We start from the raw sequence: 27323 nt of genomic DNA, 5'->3' as shown, positions 1-27323 counted from the left end.
TTGTGATAGTCTTTTGGTGGTTTTTGATGTATTTTCGATGTGTGGCAGGGTTATCCTTTTCACAGCTCTTGTTGGTTGTGCTATATTGGGTTGAGTGGTCAGGCACTTTTGTGTGGATATCCATATTGTTAGAAGATGCTGTACAGATAATCCCTTTCCTTTTTCTGAGGTTCATGGTTGCTGGAATGTGTTTGTCTTCATCAAGAACACTATTCGTTGCCATTGTTTTGAACACTATAGAAATTAAATTATTATTATTATTATTATTATTATTATTATTATTATTATTATTATTTAAACATATTCTGGAATGCACATATTCAAAGGCAATTCATAGATCAAATACATTATCTGTATTTGTTCATGAATGAAGCATGTGCACAATCCCCCAATAGTCTATGATGTGAATGGTTTTTATATTCCTAGGCTGTGTACATTGAAGTATACAGAGTGTATTAATATTGTTAACTAACTGATAGCCACTGAGCTGACCAAACAACTTTTCTACTTGATTCCAAATGGTACCCAAGAACTGATGTCAAATATCAGTGCCATTGTGCTATAATAAGAAGTTATTACAGAAAGATGAATCATAGTGTCATCAAATTCAGTATATGTGTAAATGTGCAATTGTCAAAGAAGTTAGAAAGATTTCTATTCACTTTTAAAAGAGGAAAGTTATTTTTAAAAAGGGAAGCTTTGTGATAAAGGAGATAAAAGAGAAAATCAAAAGGGTCAGATTTCTTTAAAATTCTTAACAGGTTATTCAAAACTAAATTAATAGAACTGAATTCAGAAAATATACCAAAGATCAAGAGAGTTGGTTTCAAATTGTAAGAAAGCATTCCTCCTTTAAATAGCAGAATCAAAGAACAATTAGAAGTAGGAAAGCTTGCTTTTTTTTTAAAAAAAGTGATATTTTGCCAAATGAGGAAAACATAAAGGAAGCTTTTTATCTTTATTCAGAGAATAAACAATGTAGAATTCAACGGCTGGAAAGAAAGAAGCTGAAATACTAAACCATTGTAAAATAATATTTATATCTAGTGTTTAAAATGTGCTATAAAATATGAAAGCATGTGCCTCTCTTGTGCCATTCTGTCTATGTGTCATGACTGTTCAACTGGCTAAGTAGGGATGCTGTAGGAAGGTTTCTGAGTTTTCAGAATGAACCACTGTAGTGTCTGAAGTGTCCCTCTATAAAGGCAAACACTTCAACCACTTTATTCTGAATTAGTTCTTCTGAACACCAGTTATGGTTACCACATGAGGACTTGGCCTGAGTTCATCACTTTTCCTAATCCAGAACCAAACAAAGGGTCATCTGTAAGTGTCATGGTTCCAATAGATGAAAGCTATCAAAAGAACTTCGAGGTAAAATTCTTCCTTAAAGAACATTTATTTGGGAAACAAAGTATCGGCAGTACATAGTTGAACCCAAAAACTAAATTCCCTTCTCCTGGATACAAAGTAACAAAGTACAGTTCCCACCCCCCAATAAACTGTCATAAAGCGCATTCCCCAATTAGCTTAAAACGCAGGCTTTCTCCTCAGTTCCTCAGCCCACAAAAACGTTATCAGCTTGTCCTTGGGTTCCCACAGCAGCGTTATTATTATGGCTAGCTGAGCTTACATCCTGACCACCCCCCCACTGCACCTTAATTCTAAAAGCAAGAAAAGCATGTTAAAGGAGAAGAGAAAATGGCTGCATTTTCATCAGTTGTCAGAGCAGGAACATCCAATGTTAGCAGCATTGATAGTAAGATTAAAATAAAAAAGGTTAAAAAAAAGTAAAGATTTCCCCTAACTAATCATTTCCTAGCCAAGGGAACCAGTATTATTTGAAGATGCTTCCATGTGGCCGGCATGACTCTATGCTGAGGCACATGGTACACTGTTACCTCCCCATGAAAGTGGTATCTATTTATCTACTTACATTTGCATACTTTCAAACTACTAGGTTGGCTGGACCTCAAGCAAGAATGGGAGCTCACTCCATCACGTGGCCTTGAATTGTCAACCTTCTGATTGACAAACCCATTGTCGTCACTGAAAGATATAAACATATCTCCAATGTGCATATTTTAAATCTACTGATGCCTTAAAGAGATGTTTGTTCTAAAAGAGATACCACTGTTATATCTGGGATCAAACGAAATCATATGCTGCATTCTTGATAAGATGAAAGTTACAGTTTAATAGAATAATCTTCTTGCTTTGATGTGTTGTCTTCCAAGTCATCAGTTGAAGAGACAGTATCCTATGTTTATTCCTGTTCAGCCTCTTTAGTTTTATGACCACCTCTTTTGTCTTGCGTTTGTTGTCAACATGTCAGTTGTGGAGAGTGTAAATATCCTCTTCCTTTGTATTAGAAATATTCCAAAACATGATGTTAACCTCAATACTTTTCGGTTGCTTTAAAGTGAGAACTTTGAAGTAATGTTGCTATATTCTTAAATTGACTGGGACTAGATAATACCTGTTTTTGTTATCATTAAACTCTTGTTATTGTAAACTCTTTCTTTTAAGAAAAATAATATAGTTGGGCATAATATGTATTTGTTGACAATTGTTGTACCTTCTACTCTTTTATTTATTTACTTGAATCAAGCCTCATAGAAAATATATATTTTAACAGGGGAATAAGTGTAATTGTGCTAGATGGTCAGACTGAACTCTTTTCTATTATTTAACCAGTAAAAGTTGAAAGGTTAGCTAGTTCTACAGATGTTGCCATTGTAAGCTATTAGGATTGTATTGGACAAATAAAAAAATCAAAGCAAAACAGAAATGATTCACTGATAGAGAGTAAGCCTGCTAGTTCAGAATAAGGAATTTAGTTTTAAAAATCATTTTTATTATTATATAACACATTTTCTTTTACCACTGCCAAGGGAGTCCTGAACATTGCATCAAAACCTTCTGTACAAAAAGTTTCAACTGTTTAATTTTGTATGTCATTCCCAGTATTTAATGATAGTAGTTATTAATGCATGGTGAATATATTAGATTTATATGTACGCTGGAAGTTGTTTTTGTAAACAACTGGATTTGCCATTTTCACCCACATTTTAATATACAACACAGACACATAATTTTTCCTTATTCATAGTTTGAGAAAACACGAAAATGACAATTATTGGCACATTAATGCTGTCCTACCAGTTTTTCAATGTTGCCTTCATTTGAAGGTAAACTCCTTCCTCTGCTTATCTTACAGTAGCAATAACTGGTTCTTCATGAGATGACAACCCTTCTCCATTCTATCAAAAATGAAGCATCAAAGGAGATCATTTTTTTACAAAAGAAAAGCACAGCATCCACAACAGTAGACTGCTAGATTTGAAGAACTACTCCAGGCAATTAACTAACATGGTCATCAACTTAGAATTAAAAACCAAGCCTACCACCCTCACCACCACTTCTCTCCTCAGCCATAATATTGTACCTATGATACACAGCTTTTTCAATTATTTTACTCTTTTGTGAGCTTTAGATGAGCCTTAATATTGGCATACATACTATGTCCAGTTGATTCCCAGCTGGAAGATGAGAAGATCAGCTGCTACCATGTGGTAAAGGGTGAATGGAAATAAGCTTGCAAACGAAGGAGCAAATGTGATGGCACAACAAATAAATGGCCTTTTTGCACCATTATTATTTTGGAAGTCTCTTACTTATTTTTCTTAATAGAACAGTAAAGTAGGATAATAATAAAAAGGCTTTATATTCCAAGTCTGTGTCTCATTACATGAATCTTGTTACTTTACTTTATTTGTTCTCTTGCAAAGAACTATTCCCTTTTCAGAAAAAGCAACATTTTAGCAGAGCAAAAGTGAAAAACTATTGCAGAGAAGTGGCAGTATATCAAAAACGAGAAAGTATACCCAGTCTCTCCAGAGATTACTCACGATAATTTTGATGAATGGTCCTCTCTCCACATCACTCTCACATTCTGTAGAAGTGATTTCTTTCCAAAATGTGATTGTCCTATAAGAGGTAATGTGAGTACAATTTGTCTGGCTTATGACTGCTTAGCTTGGGAAAGTAGAGAGGCAAAGAAAGCTGAACCCTGAAATTGCAGCTGTAAAAGCTTTTTGCCATAGTGTTGAAATATATTTAAAGTGGTTGGGGAGAGGAGGTGCATGAGTTCTCTTTTCCATTCAGAAGGAAACAAGCACTGTGTCAATATCAGTAGAAGCAGGACAAAATTATGAAGGGAGGGAGAAAATGGAAGCACCTTTGTACAGGTAGCATTGTACAGATAGTCCTATCCTGATCCTGCTGTCAGAGGTTTTCATCTTTGGATACCTGCCAAAGCACATCTGCAGCACAAGAACCATTGCTATTTCTAGAACTTTCAGATCCTTCTTAAGCTCTTCTTCAGTACTTTTATATATGAAACAGAGGAAATAAGCCCTATTTGTCCTTCTACTATGAAGTATTGCAGACTGGAATGCAAAAAGCTGGGAATGTTCAATTGCCATAGAGACGAATACCATTAAAAAAGGAAAATAACAAACGTTGTTTCCTTATATATATAACCAGTAGCTCATCCCCTTTTTACATCCCATCACCCTCTGCAAAGGTTAAAGATAGATAAGCAATTTGGTGAATGATTGAAACAGTATCTTTGGAGCACAGATGTTTCTGATGTATACATTTTTACTTAGAGTGCCTGATACTTGAGCTTATAAAGCAGATGTCTCAAGTTTTGAGTGACTGAAATGTCAGCAAATATGGTTTAATACTTACAGGGGCAGACCTGGACTCAGTTCAAATAGGCACTCAGCAGGAGCCATATATATTTTGTGGTCAATGCACAGGATAAGAGTTAGAAGAAAATAGATTAATATCCTGTAGTTCAATTCTAAACTTCACAGGTAATGAATAGGACGCATATAGATAGATGACAGACAGACAGATGGATGATAGGTAGAATTTGAAGGAAGATGAATACATACATTTTAAACAGAAATAGACTGTTTTTCCTGTAAATAAGAACTTGTTTACTATATACAATAGTAAATTATATTAAAATATTTCATAATTCTGCAAATAAAAAAGTAAGAAAGCATTTTAGTGTAAATATGCTATTAGTTTCTACCCTAGACTCATCTTTACCTAATGTGAACATCACTGTATACCTTTTCTTAATATATTGATCTCTGCATCTAGTTTCCTGAAATGCATAGATCTTATATGCAACTTTTCCAAATATTTTGCTTTTTATTTTGCAAGCAACTTTGCAGAGTATTCAAAAAAAATTGTGACGTTTAAGCCTAGAACATCTTGAGATGAATGCTAGCAGGCTCCACAAATTATTTTTATGTTATGGTGAATTCCCAATTCTAGTGCATTTGGCAATTTCAATCAAAAGCAATACTTATTAAACCCCTTAAAAACTAATAAATTATTAGCAAAATCTTCAGTATATCTCCACACTATTTTGAAGGGCAACTTACTTTTCATGATAGTTTCTGGACTGTCCTTTTGAAGGTTGATGCGATATTCATATTTGCACACAATATTCAATCATTACAATTACCCATTCAGTTATCTAGAGTTGCAGCACAAAACCTGTCACATTTTATGGTCACATGATTACAAACAGACATGATATATTTCATTTCATGGTGGCAGATGTGTTTTGTAATGTTATTTCTGTTGGAAGTGATTATGATAACATTCAGCTTTGGATATGAGACTCCCAAATGTGTTGAACATTGAAATGAGTAACTAGGGGGATGCTTATCTCCAAAACAGGTTTTTCAGTGACACTTCGCAACCCTAGAATTTGAGAGGCCCTTGGCCTTTCACTTAATATTTAAAAGGCACTTACCCTTTATCCTTAGACTATCTAGTATTCACATAGAAGCAGTATGTGGTTGAAATAGGCACTATGCTACCACTTAGATGCTGTATTTACCTTCAAGAAAATAATGGTATTTTATAGAAGCATGAAAATATGGATAAGCTGAGAATCTGAGAGGCAAAGAAGGAGTATTTTTTCTTCCCATTCCACCTTCTTTTAATGAGGTGAGAGAAATTTAAGTCATGTTCTAAAGATTTGTCCCTGTCATCTCACCTAGGGTTCAAAGACTTTAATTATGCCAACTATGTTTTATTTATGTGTTGCCTTTCTTTCATAATTAAGGCAAGATGAAATGATGGTTCTAAAAAAAGAAGTTGAGAAAGAATAGAAAGTGATATTATAATGACAGTTACCATTGATTCACCAAGCTGGGATTAATTTAAGAAGTTTTAGGAAGGAATCTGTACTGGAAATTGAACCTGGTACCCATTGTATGCATAGTGGGTGTTCTACCATTGCACTTTAATTGTATCCAGGCTCACCAAGAAAACAAAACAAAAACAAAAAAACATTTTTCAGTACTTCTTCTGGTGCAGGTAAGCTAAATGGCTACAAAATAGAAGAAGTTCTGAGGATAGAAGTATCAACTGACAATAACCAACTAAGCTAACTCTTTTGTGACTCTCCCTTCCAACAGGTACAGAACTGAATTGAATTTTCACTTGCCAGACATTTGATAGCCTCAATTTCTGGATTTTCCTGTGTTCAACCTGCTGCTCAACCCCCTGCTACTAGTCTGAACTTCTTGAGATATTTTTTTACTGAATCTTTAAATTGATTTATAATGAAATGAAGAAGAAACATATTGATATTTGTGCAGCATTGTTTAAATCTTTCAAATATCTCATGCTAATTCTGCACCTTATTTAACTTTGAAAATATATGAACAAGACATTAGTAGCTAGTTTTTGTCTTTGTTTATTTCTGTATGTTTTAAAAAATAAAGAGAGAGATGGAGGGTTCAGGAAAAACTGACAGGAATCAAATTCATTTCTTTTAGATCATGAAAGACAGAAAATTTAGTCTTTGCTGAATCACAGAATTTAAGATTGTATTTGCCTTTAAATTCCACTTTCTTTTGTATACCATAATCTCTCACTGCAAGTAATTTTAATCTCCTTCAATCTTGAAGACATCTTCATTTTGGATACCACTAAAAGTCCTAGATAAATCTCTTGATTATAATCTCTTTCAGTACAATTATCTGGCTAACCTTCTCACTTGGTCATATTTTATAAACTATAGTGTCTTTTGAAACAATTTTCTCAACTCTGAAATCTGACAGTGCAGTTGTTTGGACATTAATAATAATCTCTTTGAAAAATGCCTTTAATGACAACATAATATCTCAATTATGCCCCATTGTTCTTTGATATTTATATCTGAACTGAATTTTTTTTAGAAATATCCCCTTTACTGTCTTTTCTGTCTAAACTAATGGCTCACTGTATAGAATTTCTTTGGGGTCAAAATGTTTTTTTTTCCCTAGTTCCTAAGACTTACTAAATTTTCAAGACAACCATTCTTTCAGGATAATATAATAAATAAGATAGATGCAAGCAAAGTAGCAATTTATCTTCTGATTAGGGATGAGCCGAAAATCTGTTTTCTTTTCCTGCCTATTTCACAAGAGAGAATTGTGCTCTAGCAGAATTTATAGCCAGATTTTTAACAAAAAAGCATGGATAAAAGCAGATTTTTAAAAGTAGAGGGACTGTATTTATTTTGTATATATGTATATGTATGTATGTATGTATATTTAATTTAATTTAATTTAATTTAATAATATTTCTATACCGCCCTTCTCCCGAAGGACTCAGGGTGGTGAACAGGGCAAGAATAAAAATACAGGATTACAAAAGTTAAAAAATAATTAAATACATGCCCATATACTAAAAATACTAAAAATATATACATATTTTTATGTATTTTTAGTATACTTAGGGACGCAGTGGCTCAGTGGGTTAGGATGCTGAGCCTGTCGATCAGAAGGTTGGCAGTTTGGCGGGTTGAATCCCGAGTGCCGCGTAACAGAGTGAGTGCCTGTTACTCATCCCAGCTTCTGCCAACCTAGCAGTTCGAAAGCACGTAAAAATGCAAGTAGAAAAATAGGGACCACTACGGTGGGAAGGTAATAGCGTTCCGTGCGCCTTTGGCATCTAGTCATGCCAGCCACATGACCACGGAGACGTCCTCGGACAAGCGTTGGCTCTTCGGCTTTGAAACGGAGATGATCACCGGCCCCTAGAATTGGAAACGACTAGCATGCATGTGCGGGGGAACCTTTACCTTTTTTTATATATATCAGGGGACCTGTAGTTTCAACTTTTTATTTCTGTTCATAGGAAGAAAAGATCTCTTTTACAGATTCTACAGAAGCTCCTTTGCAGCACTTTCTGGAATTACCACAAATGTGATCATACATTGCTATGCGTGCCATGTATGATTAAGTTTTTGAAATTTTTAAAATTTGCATGCTACCATTTAAAACCATGGAGTTTTGCTATATTTCTGTCCTTTTGCAGCTTTAAGAAGAAAAGCCTCTTTCCCTTTGGCATAGTTATGATCATGGTCAGTTTTAGAGAAGGAAAAGTCTACCTGGTGTCTTTTTCATTCCTTTTTGCAATGCATCCTTAACTTTACTGTATGTTTGCCTCACCACTTAAGCACCAGTGAGTAAGACTGACCTTTACCTGAACACAAAAATACATTGCTTGTTTTTTTCCCCTATTTACACAATCTAGGTTTTGTTAAGACTGTGGATCATTATGCCCAGTGTTGTCTTGAATGCTACCGATAACTCAGTCTCCTGATCATTGAAGCCGATTAGGATATTCTCTATGCCATTATTTCTATGAATGTGTGGTCCTTTGTTTGCAATAATCTTAAGCTTAATTATGCACAAAAAATGTATCAAAGCTTATATCAACATATTGGTAAGGGAATAGGGATATATTAAAGCAATAGATTTATATTTGTATTGAGCTTCTTCCGATTCTGGAATGTAAAATGAAAGTATTATACTCTGTTCCCTTGTCTTGTCTGTACTGTTAATAATCATATTTGATCACAATAACGTATAACCACACACTAGCATTCTAGAACAATTATACAATAAAACATGATATCAAATCCACAAAATGCTACAGACACCAATCATGTTTTAAAACCAATATGTTAATTTATTAAAATTCATGGGATAGTAAAAAAAAAGTCACTACATCTATCCCCAAAAGACAAATGTATCAAATGGACCAGACCTAACGCATGCAAGATATTTTTAAGATAGAAGACTACTTATGCTAAGACCCCCTGATCCAGACACCTGAGCATTCCAAATGCATTGTAAAAGAGCAACAATTTTTGCCATGAATGTCTAGGGCATGGAAGAAATAAAAATGATAAAGAGCATTATTTTTAATTTGAGATATGTCTTTTAGTCTTCTAGGCCTGAAGTTATTATCATGTATGAGAGACAGAAATACATCTAAAAAAGAATTGCTGAAGATGCCTGGTACCCAATATTACATCTACATGTGATTCATTCAGTCAAGTATCCAATATCAGGATACTGAATCTGAACATCTTCAGAAAGAGGTTTCATGCTTATGAGCACATTTGTTTCTTAGATCAGGGACCATGCATGGAAGTTAGGCAAAAATCTCTATTCTACATTTATCTATCTATCTCTATGTCCATTTCCATCTCCATCTCCATCCATATCTCTATTTCTATTCATATCTCCATATTCCGTATCTCCATTTTTTTTCTCTCTCTCCCTCTCCCTCACTGCCTCCCACCTATCACACACTATGTTTTTATATAATCTTAAAAAAAACATTATGAGGGTGGAGCTGATTCCTTTCTCTTCCGTAACATGTTTTGTTTCTTGTCAATAGAATAAATCTTCATAGTATTCTTCTTCTAATTAATCATCAGAGTACTACATCATCCTAGAATGTAGATTGCAAAGGAAAGGGGTTATAATAATGATATATACAGGAAAAGAAATAGATTAATTCCAGATCACATAATATACTGGGTAGAAGAATCTCGGTGTTCTTCAGATTAAAATCTGATTTTTTTTAATGATTTGAAATTTATATTTGAGATGAGAATTATGACCCCTCCCTGTCCATAGTATTAGTAACATGCTTTTATGTACACATGTTCTCTATAGTCTCTATGGCTCAAGCCCTGGATTATTTCTAACTATCTATAAAATTGACATTCTGTCCATGAAATATGAGGTGAAGAAATCCTAAGGAATGTCCCTAGATATCAAGAAATGTAATGAGAAGGGGCTCCAAAAGCAGGCATTTTCTATGCTTTAGGCAAAGGTAGCTCTCGGTCACATAACCTTCTGTAAACATGTAAAAAATTGACTGCTGGGAATGTTTGTGTTGTAGATCTCCTGTTATTAGAAATGCTATAATTCTTTTGTAATTATTAATTGCAATTATCACTGCATGGGGGCTGAGTGGTTAGGATGCTGGATTGGCAATTAGCAAGTCCGCATTCAAAACCCAAGTGCTGCTGCATGATGGGGGGAGCCCCTGTTATTCGCTCTAGCCTCTGCTGACTTAGCAATTTGAAAGCAAGTACTCACAAATAGATAGATAGGTACCACTTCAGGGGGGCACATTAATGGAGACATGAAAGAAGCCTCCAGCCAGGCATCTGCCAGGCATTGGTGATGTCACTGGCTAATCTTTTCAACACAGAAGCACCTCGGTGCTTCCCACATGAATGCAAGTAATGACTGTATTTGTTATATATAGCATATCATTGTATGTTATTGTTGTTGCTGTTGCACTGGCTGTGCCTCTTGTTTGGGTACAGTGGTTGATTGTAGTGGTTCATAAACTAATAAGCAACTAATAAATACATATATAAATGCCTGTATGCAGTATCAGTATACTTTTATTGATTTATAAATTTGAGAGAAAGAAGAAAACAACAGAGAAAGTGCTCTGCTGTATTTCATGAGACATTCTTGCTCAGAGATTTATAAACTTCATCATAAGGCAAAATTAAATAGTGCATCAAGCCAGGCACTTAGAGATTATGCTGACATTTTAATTCCACTGCAAAATAGACCAAAAAAAAATCTGACTCTGACAAGCTCATACACATTGCCTTTTTAGAATTGTTTTTAAATTCATAATATTCACTATTTTGCAAAGTTATCTTTTTCCCCGCTTTAGTAAAATAAGCATTTTTCACTTTTATCTAATTTAACAGCCAAAACAGCGTTCCACATTTGTCATATATATAATAAGTATCTTTTAAAGAAAAAAATGAAGGAATTATGACAAAAATCACCTATAGAGAAGACAAATCAATTCTTTAATTTGCCTATCAGTGCCATTCCTTCATAAAACACTTCTAGGAAAAAAGTGAATTCATCAGCTTAGAAGTCATCCTTACATTGCTTGTTTTTCAGAAATTGTTAAGTAGCTGTCATGACCTCTTTGACTGGATTTAATTTAGCAATGAAGTAATTTGGGGTACTGAGCTTATGATAAAGATATTATACATGATGGGGGGAGAGAATGCAAAAATTAATCCTTTATTTCTGAACATATAGCTAAAGTCCTACCAATATTCATAAATTAATAAAGCTGAAAGAATCCATTGATCAGTGGTGGGATTCAAATATGTGAACAACCGGTTCTCTGTGTGGATGCCACTTCTGGAAGTCCATTCTGGGCTACCAGATCTGCTGAACTGGTGCAAACTGGCTGAATCCCACCACTGCTATTGATGCTTGAGTCCTAACACTTACTCATTATGAGAATCTAAATTGAAGCACCCTACATAATTGTCTACCCATCTTTTGCTTAAATACATTTAGGACAGGGCAGTCAACCAACTACTGTTAAACTAAGGTTATCATTTGGATGTTTTTTCCTAATATAGGGACATTATTTTAGTGGTGGTGCTTTTGAGGCAGTGTTGATCTTGGTAACTGAATAGTCTCCTAATTTTTTTGCACAAGATTTGGAAGTACCTTTTTTAAAAGGCTGGTTTCAGGCCTAGGGAAGGGTGAACTCATTGTCCCCTGGCTTCTAGCCTGATGTCTTAACAACTATATCAACCTGGCTCTCTATCAAATAACTGTCACCCAAGATAACAGATGATATCACAAACATAGTCCAACAGCATAACAAACTAGGAATAGAATAAGACACCATGTTTCACTAATATCTAATATCTTCTTTGGGAAATTAATATTTATTGGAAGATACTCTCTTGGATATGCAAGCTCCATCAAACATATTCAAAAGCATGCTATATGGAATGTATCACAGCCTTAATTTTTGTGCTTGGCTGATACCACAGTGTGGCTAATATTCTGATTATTTTATACTGTAATTAAATTCAGGTATAAATGCATGAGGTTTGGCTCAAATTAACTCTTAAAACTGGCTCTAATTTGATCAATTATGATGCAAAGAAAGCTTTGGATAGCTGCCCTAAATGTCTTTTCAAAACTTTGTTCATTGTATAGAGATAACCTTGATGGAATCCCTAAGGAGGAATGAGATGACAATGTTAATATTTATTAATATGGGGGCAGCTTGGAGATATTTAAATGACATGTTGGTAAATTCTTACCTAAGGGACATTCAGACCATTTTTATAGTCAGCCTCTTCACTGGTTATCACCATAGGGTTCTTTTAAGCTTCAGATCCACAAAACTATTACAATCTTAGTTTTACATGGCCCCACCAGTGGCATAAAATTCAAGTCCTGTGGAGAAACTGTTTCCTAAGGTAGTAAGTTGGCAAGTAGATAGGCAAGCTGGTCAAATGAAAATACCCCCTTCTCCTACATACGAAGTTGATTGGAAGTCTTCTTCATCCAGGATGGAAATAAATTATCTCATTAGACTTAAATAGTAGATTGCCCTTCAGCAGGTTCTTATTATCCATAAAATCAATAATGAGTAACTTCCTAAAGTAGTTAGGAGAACTGGGTGAAATCATTGTCCATTTTGAAGACACCAAACCATGGCTTAGGCAATATCATTTTCTCCTTGCTCCCAGAGCACTCAAACCCATAGAAGATCATTATTTTATAATTTCTTCACAGGCAGACTCTGTATAGAAAAAAAAAAACCTATGAGTGATCTAGCTCTCTCTTTGATCTGGAGACAGTTCCTGGGAGCCAATCTGTTCATCTGCTCCTCTTATCACCCTAGTCATTAGCCCTGCTTTCAAAGATTTGTCTTCAGTCCACCATTGTTTCAAGTCTCAAATGATACAATTAGTCATTGCAAAAGACATCATGACAGTACTGCACCATTTGTGAAATAACTTGATGTGCATGCTGACATTTGATGTCATTGTCACTTCTTCCGAATGCCATAAGTATTAACTTAAAGGAGGGTGGGTGGGGGAACAAGTCTAATTTCAAAGAAGCAGATTGCTCATCAACCGTTTTCCTTGCCAGACATATCCAAACAAGACACAAGCAATCTTGGAACTGTTATTGAACAAATTGTTCATCAGCTTGAAAATAAAGGTTTTATTTTTCCATTTTCTGGTATGGAGATAATTTCACCTGTTGGCTTATGTGAGTAGAAAACGCATCTGCTGCAGCAACCTTCAATTTCTTATTTATCTCTTATTGTTCAATTTGATTAAAGCATTGGCAATGAAGATGATGTCCTCCATCCTTTAAGAAGTTGACATATGGCTTATCCTCTCCCTGCCTTCAGATGACCTGACCTCTATAACTCCCAGTGTCTGCAGAGGAGTTTCTATTTTTCATTATTGCTAGTTTGAGAGATGCTTAAAACAGCCTAATAATAATAATTTGAGCTGCATATGGGATCTTGCCTTTATGGAAGGCTTAAAGAACCTCAAACAAAATCTCCCTGTTACATATATTTCTGGAATACAGTCATTACTCCACAATGGGTAAAGGGGGAATTGAAGAAAGGACTTCTTCTGTACAAGGCAACAGTGCCACTGATTGCAGCCTGTTGACATTTAACAATCAGGCACCAAAGGATGGAGCAGTTATTAACCTGGGTGTTATGCATCAATGCATGGAAATAAGTGTTATATAGGTTATAACTATAACTATATATCTATATATCTATATATCTATATATGTGTGTGTGTGTGTCTGTGTGTCTGTGTGTCTGTGTGTCTGTGTGTGTCTGTGTGTGTGTGTGTGTGTGTGTGTGAGAGAGAGAGAGAGAGAGATAGCTTATATAGCTATAAGTGTCATATAGGGCTAGCCAGTTTTGGGCAAGACATATCAGCATTATTTTTCATGCCATACTGTAGCAGTCTGTTCTCTTAGGGGCCAGACAAATACTCAAGGGAATTTAATAATCTCCTTGCAGTGGTCTTCCAAGGGATTCACATTGCCATTAAAGCTAGTAGCTATTATTTGCCATCACTTCCATGAATTGGTTCAGCCCCTTTTGGGAACCAAACAGTAGTCTTGGATTTTTGCAACCCATATCTGGTAACCATGATTGTCCCACTACTGGAATTGCTAGAGAAGAATTTGAAGTAAAAGAATGCAATGTAATTCAGTTGATTAGGTTTGCTTTTAGGGTACATTGCTTAATAAAGCAAATTTAAAAAGGTGCTTCACACGATCTTTTATCAAAGCAAAGAACCTCTTTAAAGTAACAGTGTAGGCTTTCACAACCAGTGTCAATTAAATAATGATGAGTTTTCTTGCTGAATGGCATCAACTAAGCAATGACCAAACATTGAAAATTCTGAAATTTGGCCTACAAGTTTTAATAATTGTTTTACGCGAAGAATGTTTTCTTTATGTAAAGCATAATTATTAAAATTTGTAGGCCAAGTTTAAGAATTCAGAATGTATATTTCTATTTGTTTTTACCACTACGTTGATATATTATTTCTATAGTAAAAAAAGTGGTAGATTCATTGAAATTTAATCTTTGACTTGACTTGTTTCTCACCAGTGGTTCCTTTTCTTTCAGGCACTTAATTTATATACCTAGGGTTGCTGAACAGGTATAATCTTTCTTTCCACTTGATTTTAAATACAACTACTTAGTTCCCTGCAGCACCTCTGTATACATTAAAATCTTGTAAATGTAAATGTTAACACAAATTGAAAATTTGCATCTTCCCTCATTTCTAGAATATTCACAACAGTTTCAAATAGTCTGGGAGACTATGTAATGTTAATTTAATTTAAACTGCTGTACAATCACTCATGGTATTTCCAGCTGATGTAATATCTTCAGCTGATTATGAAAAAAAGAAATGCTTGTGATGTTGGGCAGTCCCATTCTCTACATTAATACTTTTCCAAGGACATTAAATAGATTTTCCAGAAATGTTGATGCCTTTCATCCTCCTTCTCTGTTGCCTTCCTCTTTATCTTCCTCAATCTTGTCAAGAATAAACTTTTTTCTCCCTGCCTCCCACTATACCTGTTTCCATCACCTGCCTGATGTAGCTCCATTTCCCCTTCTTGATCAAGTGAATTGTCACCATTTATCTGGTTCCAGATATACTTGACTTTTTTTCCTTAAACAGATACTTTAAACAGTTATCTTCAAATCCATCCTTTGGAAATTTATATCTTTGATCTCTTCTACTTTTTTTAGTACCAGCTATCACATCCATTAAGAAGCACAGTGGTTTAATGGCTTAAAAGATGCCAGAGAAAGTTCAGTCATACCACCCTGGGATGGAGTGAGTTCCCATTACTTACCTCAGCTCCTGCCATCCTAGCAGTTTGAAAGCATGCAAATGCAAGTAGATAAATAGGTATCACTTCAGTGGGAAGCTATCAACATTCTGTATTTTATATGCTTTTCACTGAGGCATGATGTTATACTGGGCACAGATCATAGAAACATCTTTGGACAGTGCTGGCTTAATGGCTTTAAGAAATGGATATAAGTACCACCCCCTAAAATCAGCTATGATTAATGGAGTAAAACCCACAGGGACTCCTTTAACTTTTTTAAAAAAAATCAGATACACTACTATTGGGAGCAAAACGTTTTAACTATTTCTATCCTTATTGTTGATGAAACATTTTTATCCTTCATTATCTTGAGTTTATCACTGCCTTTTCCCTAGATCTCCTCTTTCCTTTCTAGTACATTATCAATCTTTATGTATTCATGAATGCAACAAAATAAATATATCTGTTTCCTTCACATTTTTGCTGCCAATTATGCATTGACTAAGCAAGCAAACATTAACCCTAATTTTTCATTTCCATGTTTACTTTCATAATGAATTAAATCTTTATTTTCAGCTATGAAAATAGTACATTAACATATTTCAATTTATTAGAAATTCCACACCTAGCTTTGATTCCAACTATCAATCTTTTTAATCCTGCTATTCTTATAATATATTCATTGAACAAGTTAAGCAAAGATAAGCAAGTATGCTTCTCACTCCCTTCCTTAATCTACATCAAAGGCAACTGGAGCAAGGAGCAACGGTGGCCAAACTGATATCAGCAGTGTTGTGTTTTGCTGTGCTGTTCCATTTCTATGTGTGCTGTGACATTGAATGTACAATCTAAGGGGCAGTGTTTTTCACAAATATAGTGTAGTGGGTGGTGAACTGCATGGCAATGAGGAGGCAGATGAGTACCGCATGTCAGCTCTTTATTTGTGGTAGGCGCGTACTGAACAAAGGGGTTTACCTGGACCCCTTATATACTTAGCTAGGTGATGCTCTGGCCAATCCATCCATCCATATCTCCCGCCGAAACCCTTTCAGCCAATCCAACCACAGGACAGCACCCCCTGGTGGTACCTGCAGAGCTGCTGCTCACACCCCATACATAACACCAAAAGCAATGACTTATTTTTGGTGCTGCTTTTCTGAACAACTATGCTTCTCCAAACTCAGTTATTTTGTTCAATAGCTTCCTGTTCATTATAAAAAAAAATCCTCAGGTGCTCAGACATACACACAAATCTTAATATATTTTCTATTCTGGAATATTTTATGTAGTCAGAGGCCTTTGTGGATCAGGTAAAAATAATTCTTTCTCATATTCTCTTTCTTTCTCTAGCATCCATCTTATAGTAGCTTATCACGTTATAAAACTTTAGTAAGTTCACACTTGGAATATTGCATCAAGTTTTGGTCACCACATTATAAAAAAATTGAGATTCTGGAAAGAGTGCAGAGAAGAGCAAGAAAAATGGTCCTGGAGACTAAAAGATATGAGCAACGGTTGCAGGAATTGTATATGTCTAGAATAATAATAATAATAATAATAATAATAATAATAATAATAATAATAATAATAATAATAATAATAATAAGACTAGGGGTGACATGATAGCTGTGTTCCCATATTTGAGTGGCTGCCACAAAGAAGAGCGGGAATCAACCTATTTTCCAAAGCACCAGAAGACAAGACAATAAACAATGAATGGGAGGAGAGAAGGTATCAAGGAGAGAAGCAGCCTAGAAATAAGGAGAAATTTCCTAACAGTGAGAACAATTAATCAGTGGAATGGCTTACCTCCAGAATTTGTGCTCCATCACTGGAAGCTTTCAAAAAGGGACTGGACAACTAATTATCTGAAATAGTATAGATTCTCCTGGTTGAACAGGGCATTGGACTAAATGATCTCTGATGTGCCTTCGAAATCTGTTATTCTGTTTCTGTTACCAATCTTGTGTGCCTCTACCCACTGTGTAACTTGATTGTCAATCTGATATTTCTCTCTCCATATATGTATTAGTATAACTTTTCATAATCTCAACTTTTTCCTAAATCTCAGTATAAGCAAATACTGTGATTTTTTTATCCCCTCCCTGAAGTCTAAGTCATAGAATCTTTCCTATTTGTTGACATGGAGCTATTAGCATCTTAGCTGCTTCTTGTCCATGACCTTTAAACAATTTAGGAAGTATTTCCATTGCTCTTGATGCTTTGCCATCTTACAACTGGGTCATTGACTATTATCACATTTTTAGTTGAGTCAGTTGATGAGTAAACTGTTTTTCTATAATTATTTCTGTCATTTTATAATCTATGTTCTACACTATTTCAGTATTTGTGTGTATGCATATTCTATCCAGCAATAGCCTCAGATCATCCCAGACACATTTTTATGATTATGTTCCCCTATTTGTTGTTCTTCAAAGACATTTGTTTTCTTCTCATTGTACCATTTTTCTTGTTACATAGGGTTTTCATGATAGCTTGTTCTGGAAGTCACTTGGATCATCTCCTTTTTGGACATTTTGTTTTTTTAAAAAAACTACTTCATTCTGTCTCTTTTCTCTTCACTATTCCACACATTCTCCTCTGTATAAGCCAAGCATTTCAAATCTGTTTCTCACATGATTAGATTCTTTTTAGATTCTCAGGCAAGGTATTCTTTAAGAAGGAGAACATTTTCTCATTCAGCCCCTTCAGCATTTCCCACAATTGCCTTGTATATCTCTTATTCCCTAAGTGAACCAAAATTGAATTGCTCACTGCCAGGCAAAGATTCTAGTTTCTTTTTCATTAGCTCCATCTTAAATTCTTTACTCCTTTACCAGTTCTGCTAGTCCACAGAGTTTGCGAGATGCTACTGCTTGCCCTTCAAAGTTATTTTTATTTAAAGGATCATTGCTCAAATTCAAGAATTTCTCAACTGTTTGAGACTGCTGTTCAATCTCTTTGTTGAATATGGTTTTCATGCAACTTTTAAATGTATGTGGGCAGCCTTATCATTTTTTTAGGTTCATAAATACTTTTAAAAAAAAAGATTGATGCAACTCTGATTGAACGTCACAGTTACAAATACTAAGCAGAGTGTCTCTATGTGTAATAAAAACAAACCACAAACAGTATCAAATAGATTTTAAGGTCTAAAAAAAGAAATTAAGTTTATTAAGAGAATTATATGTGCTAACAGAAATCCTTGGAAGAGGCTTATTTTGATTTTGGAACAAGCTGCTCTCACTTAATCTGAAAGGCAATAAGAAGTATCACATTTGTATGATTCTGCAAATATGCAACTCTGAAGATTTAATTCCTTTTGTTTGCTATCTGCAATGCTAAACTTCATGCTCACAACAATAGTAATATGCTATAAATACAATTTCAGAATATAATATCTTGCTCCAATTGAGACATCTGTAAATTTCTACAGATATATTAAGTATTTTCTGCATTCGAGAAAGATCAAATGCGATCAACCTCTGGATCAAAATAACTAAAATAGGCTTCAGGATTTAAGATTCATGAAATTATGCACAAAAACATTCATACATACAAATCACTGTTTTGCAAAAAATAAAATTTATGGTTATTTGCATGATTATCTTTTTAAAGTAAGAATAAAACATTTTGCTTATTATTTTTCTGGTCAATTAACTATGCATTTTTATAATTTATTATATACTTATTCTCATTTCCATTCTCTCCCTTGATCTATCTATAACAGTTTTTTGAAAATGTGTGTCCCACATTTTTTTTCTGAAGTTTTCTATATCCTTGCTATTGAATGTTAAATCAATCAATTTTATTTCTATCTTTCTCCAGCATAAAGGATAGGATAAATGATACAGAATAATTCACAAAAGCATGCAATAATTATATCACTTAAAAGCACCCTATCATATTAGATATTAACAGTATAAGGTATACTTATTACAAAATATCTATGAGAGTAAGATCCATAAACTAGACATCTGGGTCTGAGTCATATATAAAAGACATTGAAATAAATAATAAACAAATGTGAAGTTTTTATCATGTATTTCATATACAGCATATCCAACCTGTAAAATGCCAAAGTGAAAAGATAAATAATTGCTATAAATCAGTTATATCTATTTAAAGTATGTTTGGCAGCAGTTCTGTGTACATATTCTTAAAGAATAGAATAGAATAGAATAGAATAGAATAGAATAGAATAGAATAGAATAGAATAGAATAGAATAGAATAGAATAGAATAGAAAATAGAATAGAATAGAATAGAATAGAATAGAATAGAATAGAATAGAATAGAATAGAATAGAATAGAATAGAATAGAATAGAATAGAATAGAATAGAATAGAATAGAATAGAATGGGACCTTGGAGGCCTTCTAGTCCAGCCCCTACTCAAGAAGGAGACCCTTTACCATCTCAGACAGGTGAATGTCTAGTCTCTTCTTAAAAATCTCCAGTGATGGAGCAGCCATGATTTCTGGGGGTAAGCTGTTCCACTGGTTGATTGTCCTCACTGTCAGGAAGTTTCTCCTTAATTCCAGGTTGCTTCTCTCCTTGATTAGTTTCCAACCATTGTTTCTCGTCCTTCCCTCTGGAGCTTTGGTGAACAATCTGGCCCCCTCTGCCTTGTGGCAGCCTCTCAGATACTGGAACACTACTATCATGTCTCCCCCCCTTTTTTTCTCTTTAGACTAGCCAAACCCAACTCCTGTAGCCATTCTTCATATATTTTAGTCTCCAGGCCTTTGATCATCTTGGTTGCTCTTCTCTGAAATTTTTGCAAACTCTCAACATCTTTTTTGTGATATGGTGACCAAAATTGGCTGCAGTATTCCAGGTGTGGTTTTATTAGGGTTTATAAAGCAGTACTAATACTTCGTGTGATCTTGATTCTATGCCTCTGTTTCTACAACCCATGATTGTATTAGCTTTTTTGGTTGCTGCTGCAAACTGCTGGCTCATGGTCAAGTAATCGTCCACTAGGGCAATCACTTGAACTGATATCATTTGAACTGATATGGACCAGATCTGCCCTACATAACTCTTGCAAACTTTAGTTGTCATCATCACAATGAAGTTCTCACCATACTGATTTTACAGTTGCTTCATGTGCCATTCAAAAACAATTTTTGAAGATCACATTTTATTTCAATTTCTTGATGATTATTCAGTATGAAAAATGGTACTAAAACCATTTCTACAGCTCTGGGCTTCACTTACCTATCACAAGAAATTGGAAATACAGAAGATTTGGGACATTAAAAATGTCAAGAGTGTTTTCCCTCTCAAAAATCATTTCAAACATGCAGCCTAACATTGCTCAGGATGCCACACAGAACTACAGAAGAACCTCTAGAGCTATGTAGTTAGCTAAAGTCAATGTACATAGTTTCAAAATCGGAACAGTACTGTGGAAAAATGGGGTAACTTTATTTTTTTTGTTTGTTTCTTAACACCTTGGGGTGGGGTAGGATGGGATGGGATGGGACGTGAAGGAAGGACTAGCCTAGTATTGAGTTCTTGCGTGATTGATTTCAACTTTGCCCAGTCTTGGAGTTTGAGCAACACTGAAGGGCAATTCAAATAACAATATTATTAATGTGTCAGATAGGTTTCTCAAAGAAAGAATCCTTTTTCTGTTTTAGGAAAATGGCTTTAATTCATATCAAATACTGGTAACCATATTACTTTTAATAATCCAAATCAATACCCTTATGATGAATTATTTACACTTTTAAAAAACTCTATCTGTATTTCCTCAGACATTCTCTCGCCTTGTTCCTATATTCCATGTGCCAAAAATGCACTAATAAGAATTTACCAATCATTCTTCCAGGGATCATATTTCTAGTCTTCTCATTAAAGCTTTGGTAAAAACTGTCCTCCCTTAAATGTTTGTGTGTGCATGCATAATGCTAATTTATATTATAGCCTTATTTCAATTTTCTAATAATTTATGAATATTTATTTTGATTTATGGAGTGTCTGGACTTTTTGTCATGGCAATGCAGGCATAATTCCACAAATATTGGCTTTTTCTATGTATTTATTCATTTAATAATTCTTAAATCTCCTAGTTATTGCTCCATCCAAAGTGGTCTGTGAATATATATCTTATAATATCAAAATTAGTAGTATCAAAATTCAGTCAATTCACAAGACAGAGCATTAATAAAAACTATATAGAAGTAATTTCCAAAAGCAAATTAAATAGTTTTACCTTTAATTGCATCTGGGAAATATAGACCTATTTGATTTTAATGACATAATTAAAGGAAATATTCCAACTTCTCCTTTCACAATCAGTTAAACCAAAAGATATTTAAATTCAGCTCTATTACACACAAACAATAAAACTATTTAATTGATAAGCCAGGAAAAAAATAAATGTATGACAGAAATAGTATCTTAAACAAGTCAAATGCATTTTTCAAAAGATATTTTCAGCTTATCAAGATTGTCTCCCTGATAGGTGTGTGAAGAATTGCATTTTAATTATGTGGAACTAAGTTGAATTCAAATATGCATAGAAGCATCCTCAGCTATCTACTGACATAAGGAACAATTCCCTTAATCCTTTTATCAGTTCCCTAATGTTTACCTCTCATATGCAGCCATAAATTTTAAAAGTGGTTTGTTTTTCTGATCCAAATTGAAATATTTGACAAAAAAAAGAGTGGTTCTTTAGAAGCTGAGCAAATGATGGGATAACAGATCTCTTTAGAAACAAGATGTTAAGGCTTAACTTCAAATCTTACTCATACAGTATATTTAATGAAAAATAATAAAAGAAAAGAGCTCTGGTTCCAATATTGACTTTTACTCAAATTATAATAACACAGTCTAATAGCAGTATTCACAATACCCAAGAACAGCAAATATACCGAGTTATGCCTTATGCAAAAACTGGCATTCCCAACACAGCCTTATCAGATATAGAACATAAATTGGTTTTCCATTCAGAAAACCTTTTTTTATATATATTCAGAAATTACCTATTGTTGGAGTCTTCATGGAGAAAACCATTTAAAACTGACAAGGATATGTTTTAAAGTGCTGAACTGGAATTGTAATAAACCATTTATGCAAATATTAAAGTTGACATTAAGATAAAGTTTATCAAATATGTTGAGTTAGCATTGGGTTGAACAAGTTACACTATGGATTAATGGAGAATGAAATATGGAATTTTGCCCTTTGATTTTTGAACCTTGTAAATTCAGATCTACTTAATAATGGAGTCAATCTACTGTTTTCCAGAATAGTTATATTCTGAAAACATCCAAAAATGAACTTAGTTGTGTTTAAGAATGATAAACTTGTGATAAGTATACAGATGAAAAAAGTGGTTTTCTGTGTCGTATAAGAGATGCTAGTTCCATCGTAGTGCATAAGCTTGGCCCAGGAAAAGGTGAAGATCTGTAATATGCATTGCCTTTGGAAACAAACAGTGGAAATGATAAAATTAGTTTAATGTTCCTGTATATAAATAGAAAAACATTTATATGAAGTACAATTGATTTCTCATATATAATGTAGTAGAAAAGAATGGAATTTGGGGAAAGAATCATTTCATCCCCCTCAGATCTAATCACTTTGCTTCTCACTATGATTAACTCTCCTTTGATTGAGTTTGCCATGCATTCATCCTGCTCTTATTAGGTCAGTCATTTCTATGGATAAAGAGATGGCTCTGTTACTCCGCATAGCTTTATCTTCATCAGTTCAAGCCAATATTTGAAGATTACAGTGCATCACACTACTGAATTGTGTTCACATTAAATAGTTAAGGCTGGCACAGCTAGCTTTAGAAGAGAGTTAACTGAGTTCATGGAAAATTCATCTATTGATATTTATTAGTCATCATATTGTCTTGAGGGTCACAGATATCATATTACCTAATGCAAGTAATGGAAAACCACAAAATGGAGTAGCCTTCATATATTGCTTGCTGATTTTCCACAGGCAGCCACTGTGGGAAACTGGATACTGAATCTCAAAAAGTGTTGGTCTAATAGAACAGGGATAAAACTATGCTCTTCTTAATGCTAAAATTATTTTTCCTTACCTGACTTGTAGAGTTATACATTACTTTGTGAGTAGATGGAATGATTGCATCATTCTGAAGTACAACCACACTTGGAGAGGACTTGAATTGGGCCCCTAAGATTTTTACTTCACCAAACTTTAAATTATTTGGGTCAAAATATCCTTGATGGGCAATCATGATATCCAAGACATTCTGAAAGACAGTTTCCTAATATCATTATTTATAAAATTTGCCATTTCCTACATTTGGTTCCCCCATTTAATCTATTATTGAGACAATAGGATGAGAATGGAAATAGCAGCAATGGGAATATTGACAAAAAGTTTGACACTCATGGTTTAATGATACTGGCTTCTAATAATCTGTAGATAAAAGCTTATTGTCTTGAGTTGTTGAACAGAATTTACATATTATTACTGATCTTTGTAAATCTAAATGTAGCTTTGCCTACTTATTATTGTGTTTTTCTTAACATGCCCCACTTTCCCGATGGGAGACCATGCCATTCTGCATTTCTTCTTGCTTTGTATGTTATAACCCTACTAACTAAACAAAGTTGTTCCAGAATAAATGAGCATTTTGACTAAAATAAATGTACTATTCACATGTCCCAAAGCTTGGATAAGAAGAGAAATGTCTTCAAGAAAAACAAGGAAAGTCCAGTTGTCTTTGGGGAAAAAAAAACACAACCTTTGGGATAACCATGACCTGAGAATGGCTATGACTGAGAATCTCCATAGGTATAATTCACATGTAGACAAAGTAGTCTAGAAGCCCTAATTCATACCACATTGGTATATATTAGGTATTTTCCCTTCTTCTTTCATTTGCTTCCCATTTTGATCCTCCCACCTATCATTGCCTTTGTGCCTGGACCCTGCCTGATGGGCCTCTGAGTGGCTCTCAGCTCACCATCAGGCTGGAGTCCAGGTGCAAAGGCAAAAACAGGTGGGAGGAGTCAAAATGGGAAGTCCCTGCCCACCGCTGCCTGCCTGTTGCCCTGTCTGCCAGCTTTAAAAAAAAAGCCTGCAGAGCACTGGCTTCCTTGTCTTCTTCCACCCTCCCCTCCATTGCCTCTGTTCCTGGACAACCAGCCTCACAGAGAATGGGGAGTTGGCCTGCTGCCCCATGCAAGGCTTCCCCACCTCCACAATGGCAGGAGCTGCACCAATGCCATTCACCTCCTTGTTGCCCCAAGCAAAGCTTTCTCCTCCTCCCCCTGCAATGGCAGGAGCCCCCAACTTGCACTTCTTTTTTAAAAAATTGCATCGCAGGCTTTCCCCCCTCCCACAGAGCCCCTGCATTCACCTATCACAGGCTGCACCTGCAGCACCATGGCATCTGCCTGCCACCCGATTGGCCGGCAGCTAGCTATCCTGTGCAGCCAAAGGCCTCGGACATAGGTGCCTTGGCAAAAGGCCAGGTCGAAGGGTGTAGGGTGGAGAGCAAGGGGCCCATTGGCTAGGGGGAATGGCCAGGGGTAGGCCAGCCAAGGAGAAATACTGGAGGTAAATGGGCTGAGGCAGGAGGAGAGAGGCAGAGGAGCCATGTCCAAGAGTGGGAATCAAAGGATCCTAGACCAGGAGCAAGACTGAAAGCAATCAGAGAAAAAAAATCCCAGCATTGTTTCTCTCCCTCTCTTTCTCTCTTTTTCTCTCTGTGTTTGTGTGTGTGTTTGTGAGAGAGAGAGAGAGAGAGAAAGAGAATCAATTAATTTGCATTTAGCACACATAGACATTTTGCTTCTTCCTTCATTGTTTCTATCTTTTTCTCTGTGGGTCATACACAGACATGTACAAATGTTACTGGCAAGTAACTGATTCAAAGAAAGCATTTTGGTCATACTGGTTTGGATCTGAAGAATTTCTAGGTAAAGGTAAAGGTTCCCCCGCACATGCGTGCTAGTCGTTTCCGACTCTAGGGACCGGTGCTCATCTCCGTTTCAAAGCCAAAGAGCCAGCGTTTGTCCAAGGACGTCTCCGTGGTCATGTGGCCGGCATGACTAGACACCAAAGGTGCACGGAACACTGTTACCTTCCCACCGGAGTGGTCCCTATTTTTCTACTTGCATTTTTACGTGCTTTCGAACTGCTAGGTTGGCAGAAGCTGGGACGAGTAACAGGCGCTCACTCTGTTACGTGGCACTCAGGATTCGACCCGCTAAACTGCCGATCTTCTGATCGACAAGCTCAGCGTCCTAACCCCCGGAGCCACCGCGTCCCTCTTGAAGAATTTATACTGAAGCATAAATGATTTCTCTGTACAGGCAGTCGACTTATGACCACAATTTAGTCCAAAATTTCTGTTGCTAAGTGCGACATTTGTTAAGTGAATTTTGCCCCATTTTGCGACCTTTCTTGCCACAGTTGTTAGGTGAATGACTACAGTTGCTAAATTAGTAACACGGTTGTTCAGTGCATCTGGCTTCCCCATTGACTTTGCTTGTCAGAAGATCGCAAAAGGTGATCACATGACCCTGGGAGACTGCAACCATCATAAATATGAGTCAGTTGCCAAGCTTCTGAATTTTGATGCTGCAACATGGGGATGCTGCAACAGTTGTAAGTGTGAAAAACAGTCATAAGTCACTTTTTTCAGCTCTGTTGTAACTTTGAATGGTCACTTAATGAACTGTTATAAATTGAGAATTACCTGTACTGGTTCATTCAATTGGGAAATAATGCCTAGGAAATGTACATACCTGACTGACATTAAATGTATGTAAGAGGTAAAGTCCTTTCTCATATGCATCTGTAACAAAATAATAGCAATATATGATGATTGTATTATCTATGTTTCTGACATGCTGTTTTTCACCATTTCATTCATTTATTCATTCAATATTTAAACTGCCCAATAGCCAAAGTGTTTGGTCAATTTACAACAAAACTCACTAAAAATTAAAGGTAATAATAATAATAATAATAATAATAATAATAATAATAATAATAATAATAATAATAATAATAATAATAATAACAACAACAACAACAACAACAACAACAACAACAACAACAACAATAAAATAAAGAAACAGACATTCTTTAATCTTGAAATAGTGACATTACCACCTGACAAAGCATTCATGGGAAATATGGTATTAAATGTTTCTGGCTGGCTGATCATCTTAACTGGGGCTTTTTTTTTGTGGTGGGGCTTATATAATGAGTGTCCTGAAAAATCACACTAGGGTTTTGTTTTTTTCCGGTTGGGTCTTATTTTCAGGAAAACATAGTATATTATTTCCTTATATTGTCTTGGAATAAAGCCTTAAGTATTCATTATATGTGTTCATTACTTCTGAACCGAAACACCATATGGCAGAATTGTAATCAGCTAGCATCATCTTTTAGAAAAGGCCATCCAGGTAATAGTGGAATCACTATATGCTATAATGTTCCCTTATGTCATTTCAGTCTATCCTGGAAGATAGCATGGCCAATATCAAATGCCACTGAAAAGTCCAGGAGAAGCAACAGAAAAAGAAAAAAAAACTTTTTTGCCAACCCAGACCATCCCAAAGGGTGACCAAGGCAATTTCTGTTCCAACTGTAGACCAAATAACTTCCTAACAGCAGCGAACAGGTAACCAAATAAACAATTGAGCAAAAGCATGAATTTCTAACGAAAATAGTTGTACACGTTTGTTTTAAGTATAGTTGAACAAGTTCATTACTAAAATTGGAGGAAAATT

General features: G+C 35.2%; 1 protein-coding gene across 1 annotated transcript in view; it reads right to left on the bottom strand.

The window, feature by feature from the left end:
• Positions 1-21158: 21158 nt before the first annotated feature.
• SI (sucrase-isomaltase) overlaps positions 21159-27323 on the bottom strand; it is a 132996-nt gene continuing 126831 nt past the window's right edge. Inside the window, exons 46-48 of the mRNA XM_083364319.1 lie at positions 26331-26380; positions 23648-23821; positions 21159-23014 (exon numbers count right to left, since the gene is read on the bottom strand). Coding sequence (XP_083220445.1) covers positions 22952-23014; positions 23648-23821; positions 26331-26380 — 287 coding nt within the window. The 3' untranslated portion in view covers positions 21159-22951. The remainder of the gene's footprint in view (positions 23015-23647; positions 23822-26330; positions 26381-27323) is intronic.

Source organism: Vipera ursinii (genome assembly GCF_947247035.1).
Source record: "Vipera ursinii genome assembly, chromosome: 5".
NCBI classification, from domain to species: Eukaryota; Metazoa; Chordata; class Lepidosauria; order Squamata; family Viperidae; genus Vipera; species Vipera ursinii.
Note: the sequence above shows the minus strand (reverse complement) of the source record. Positions and strands in the feature narration are given on the sequence as shown.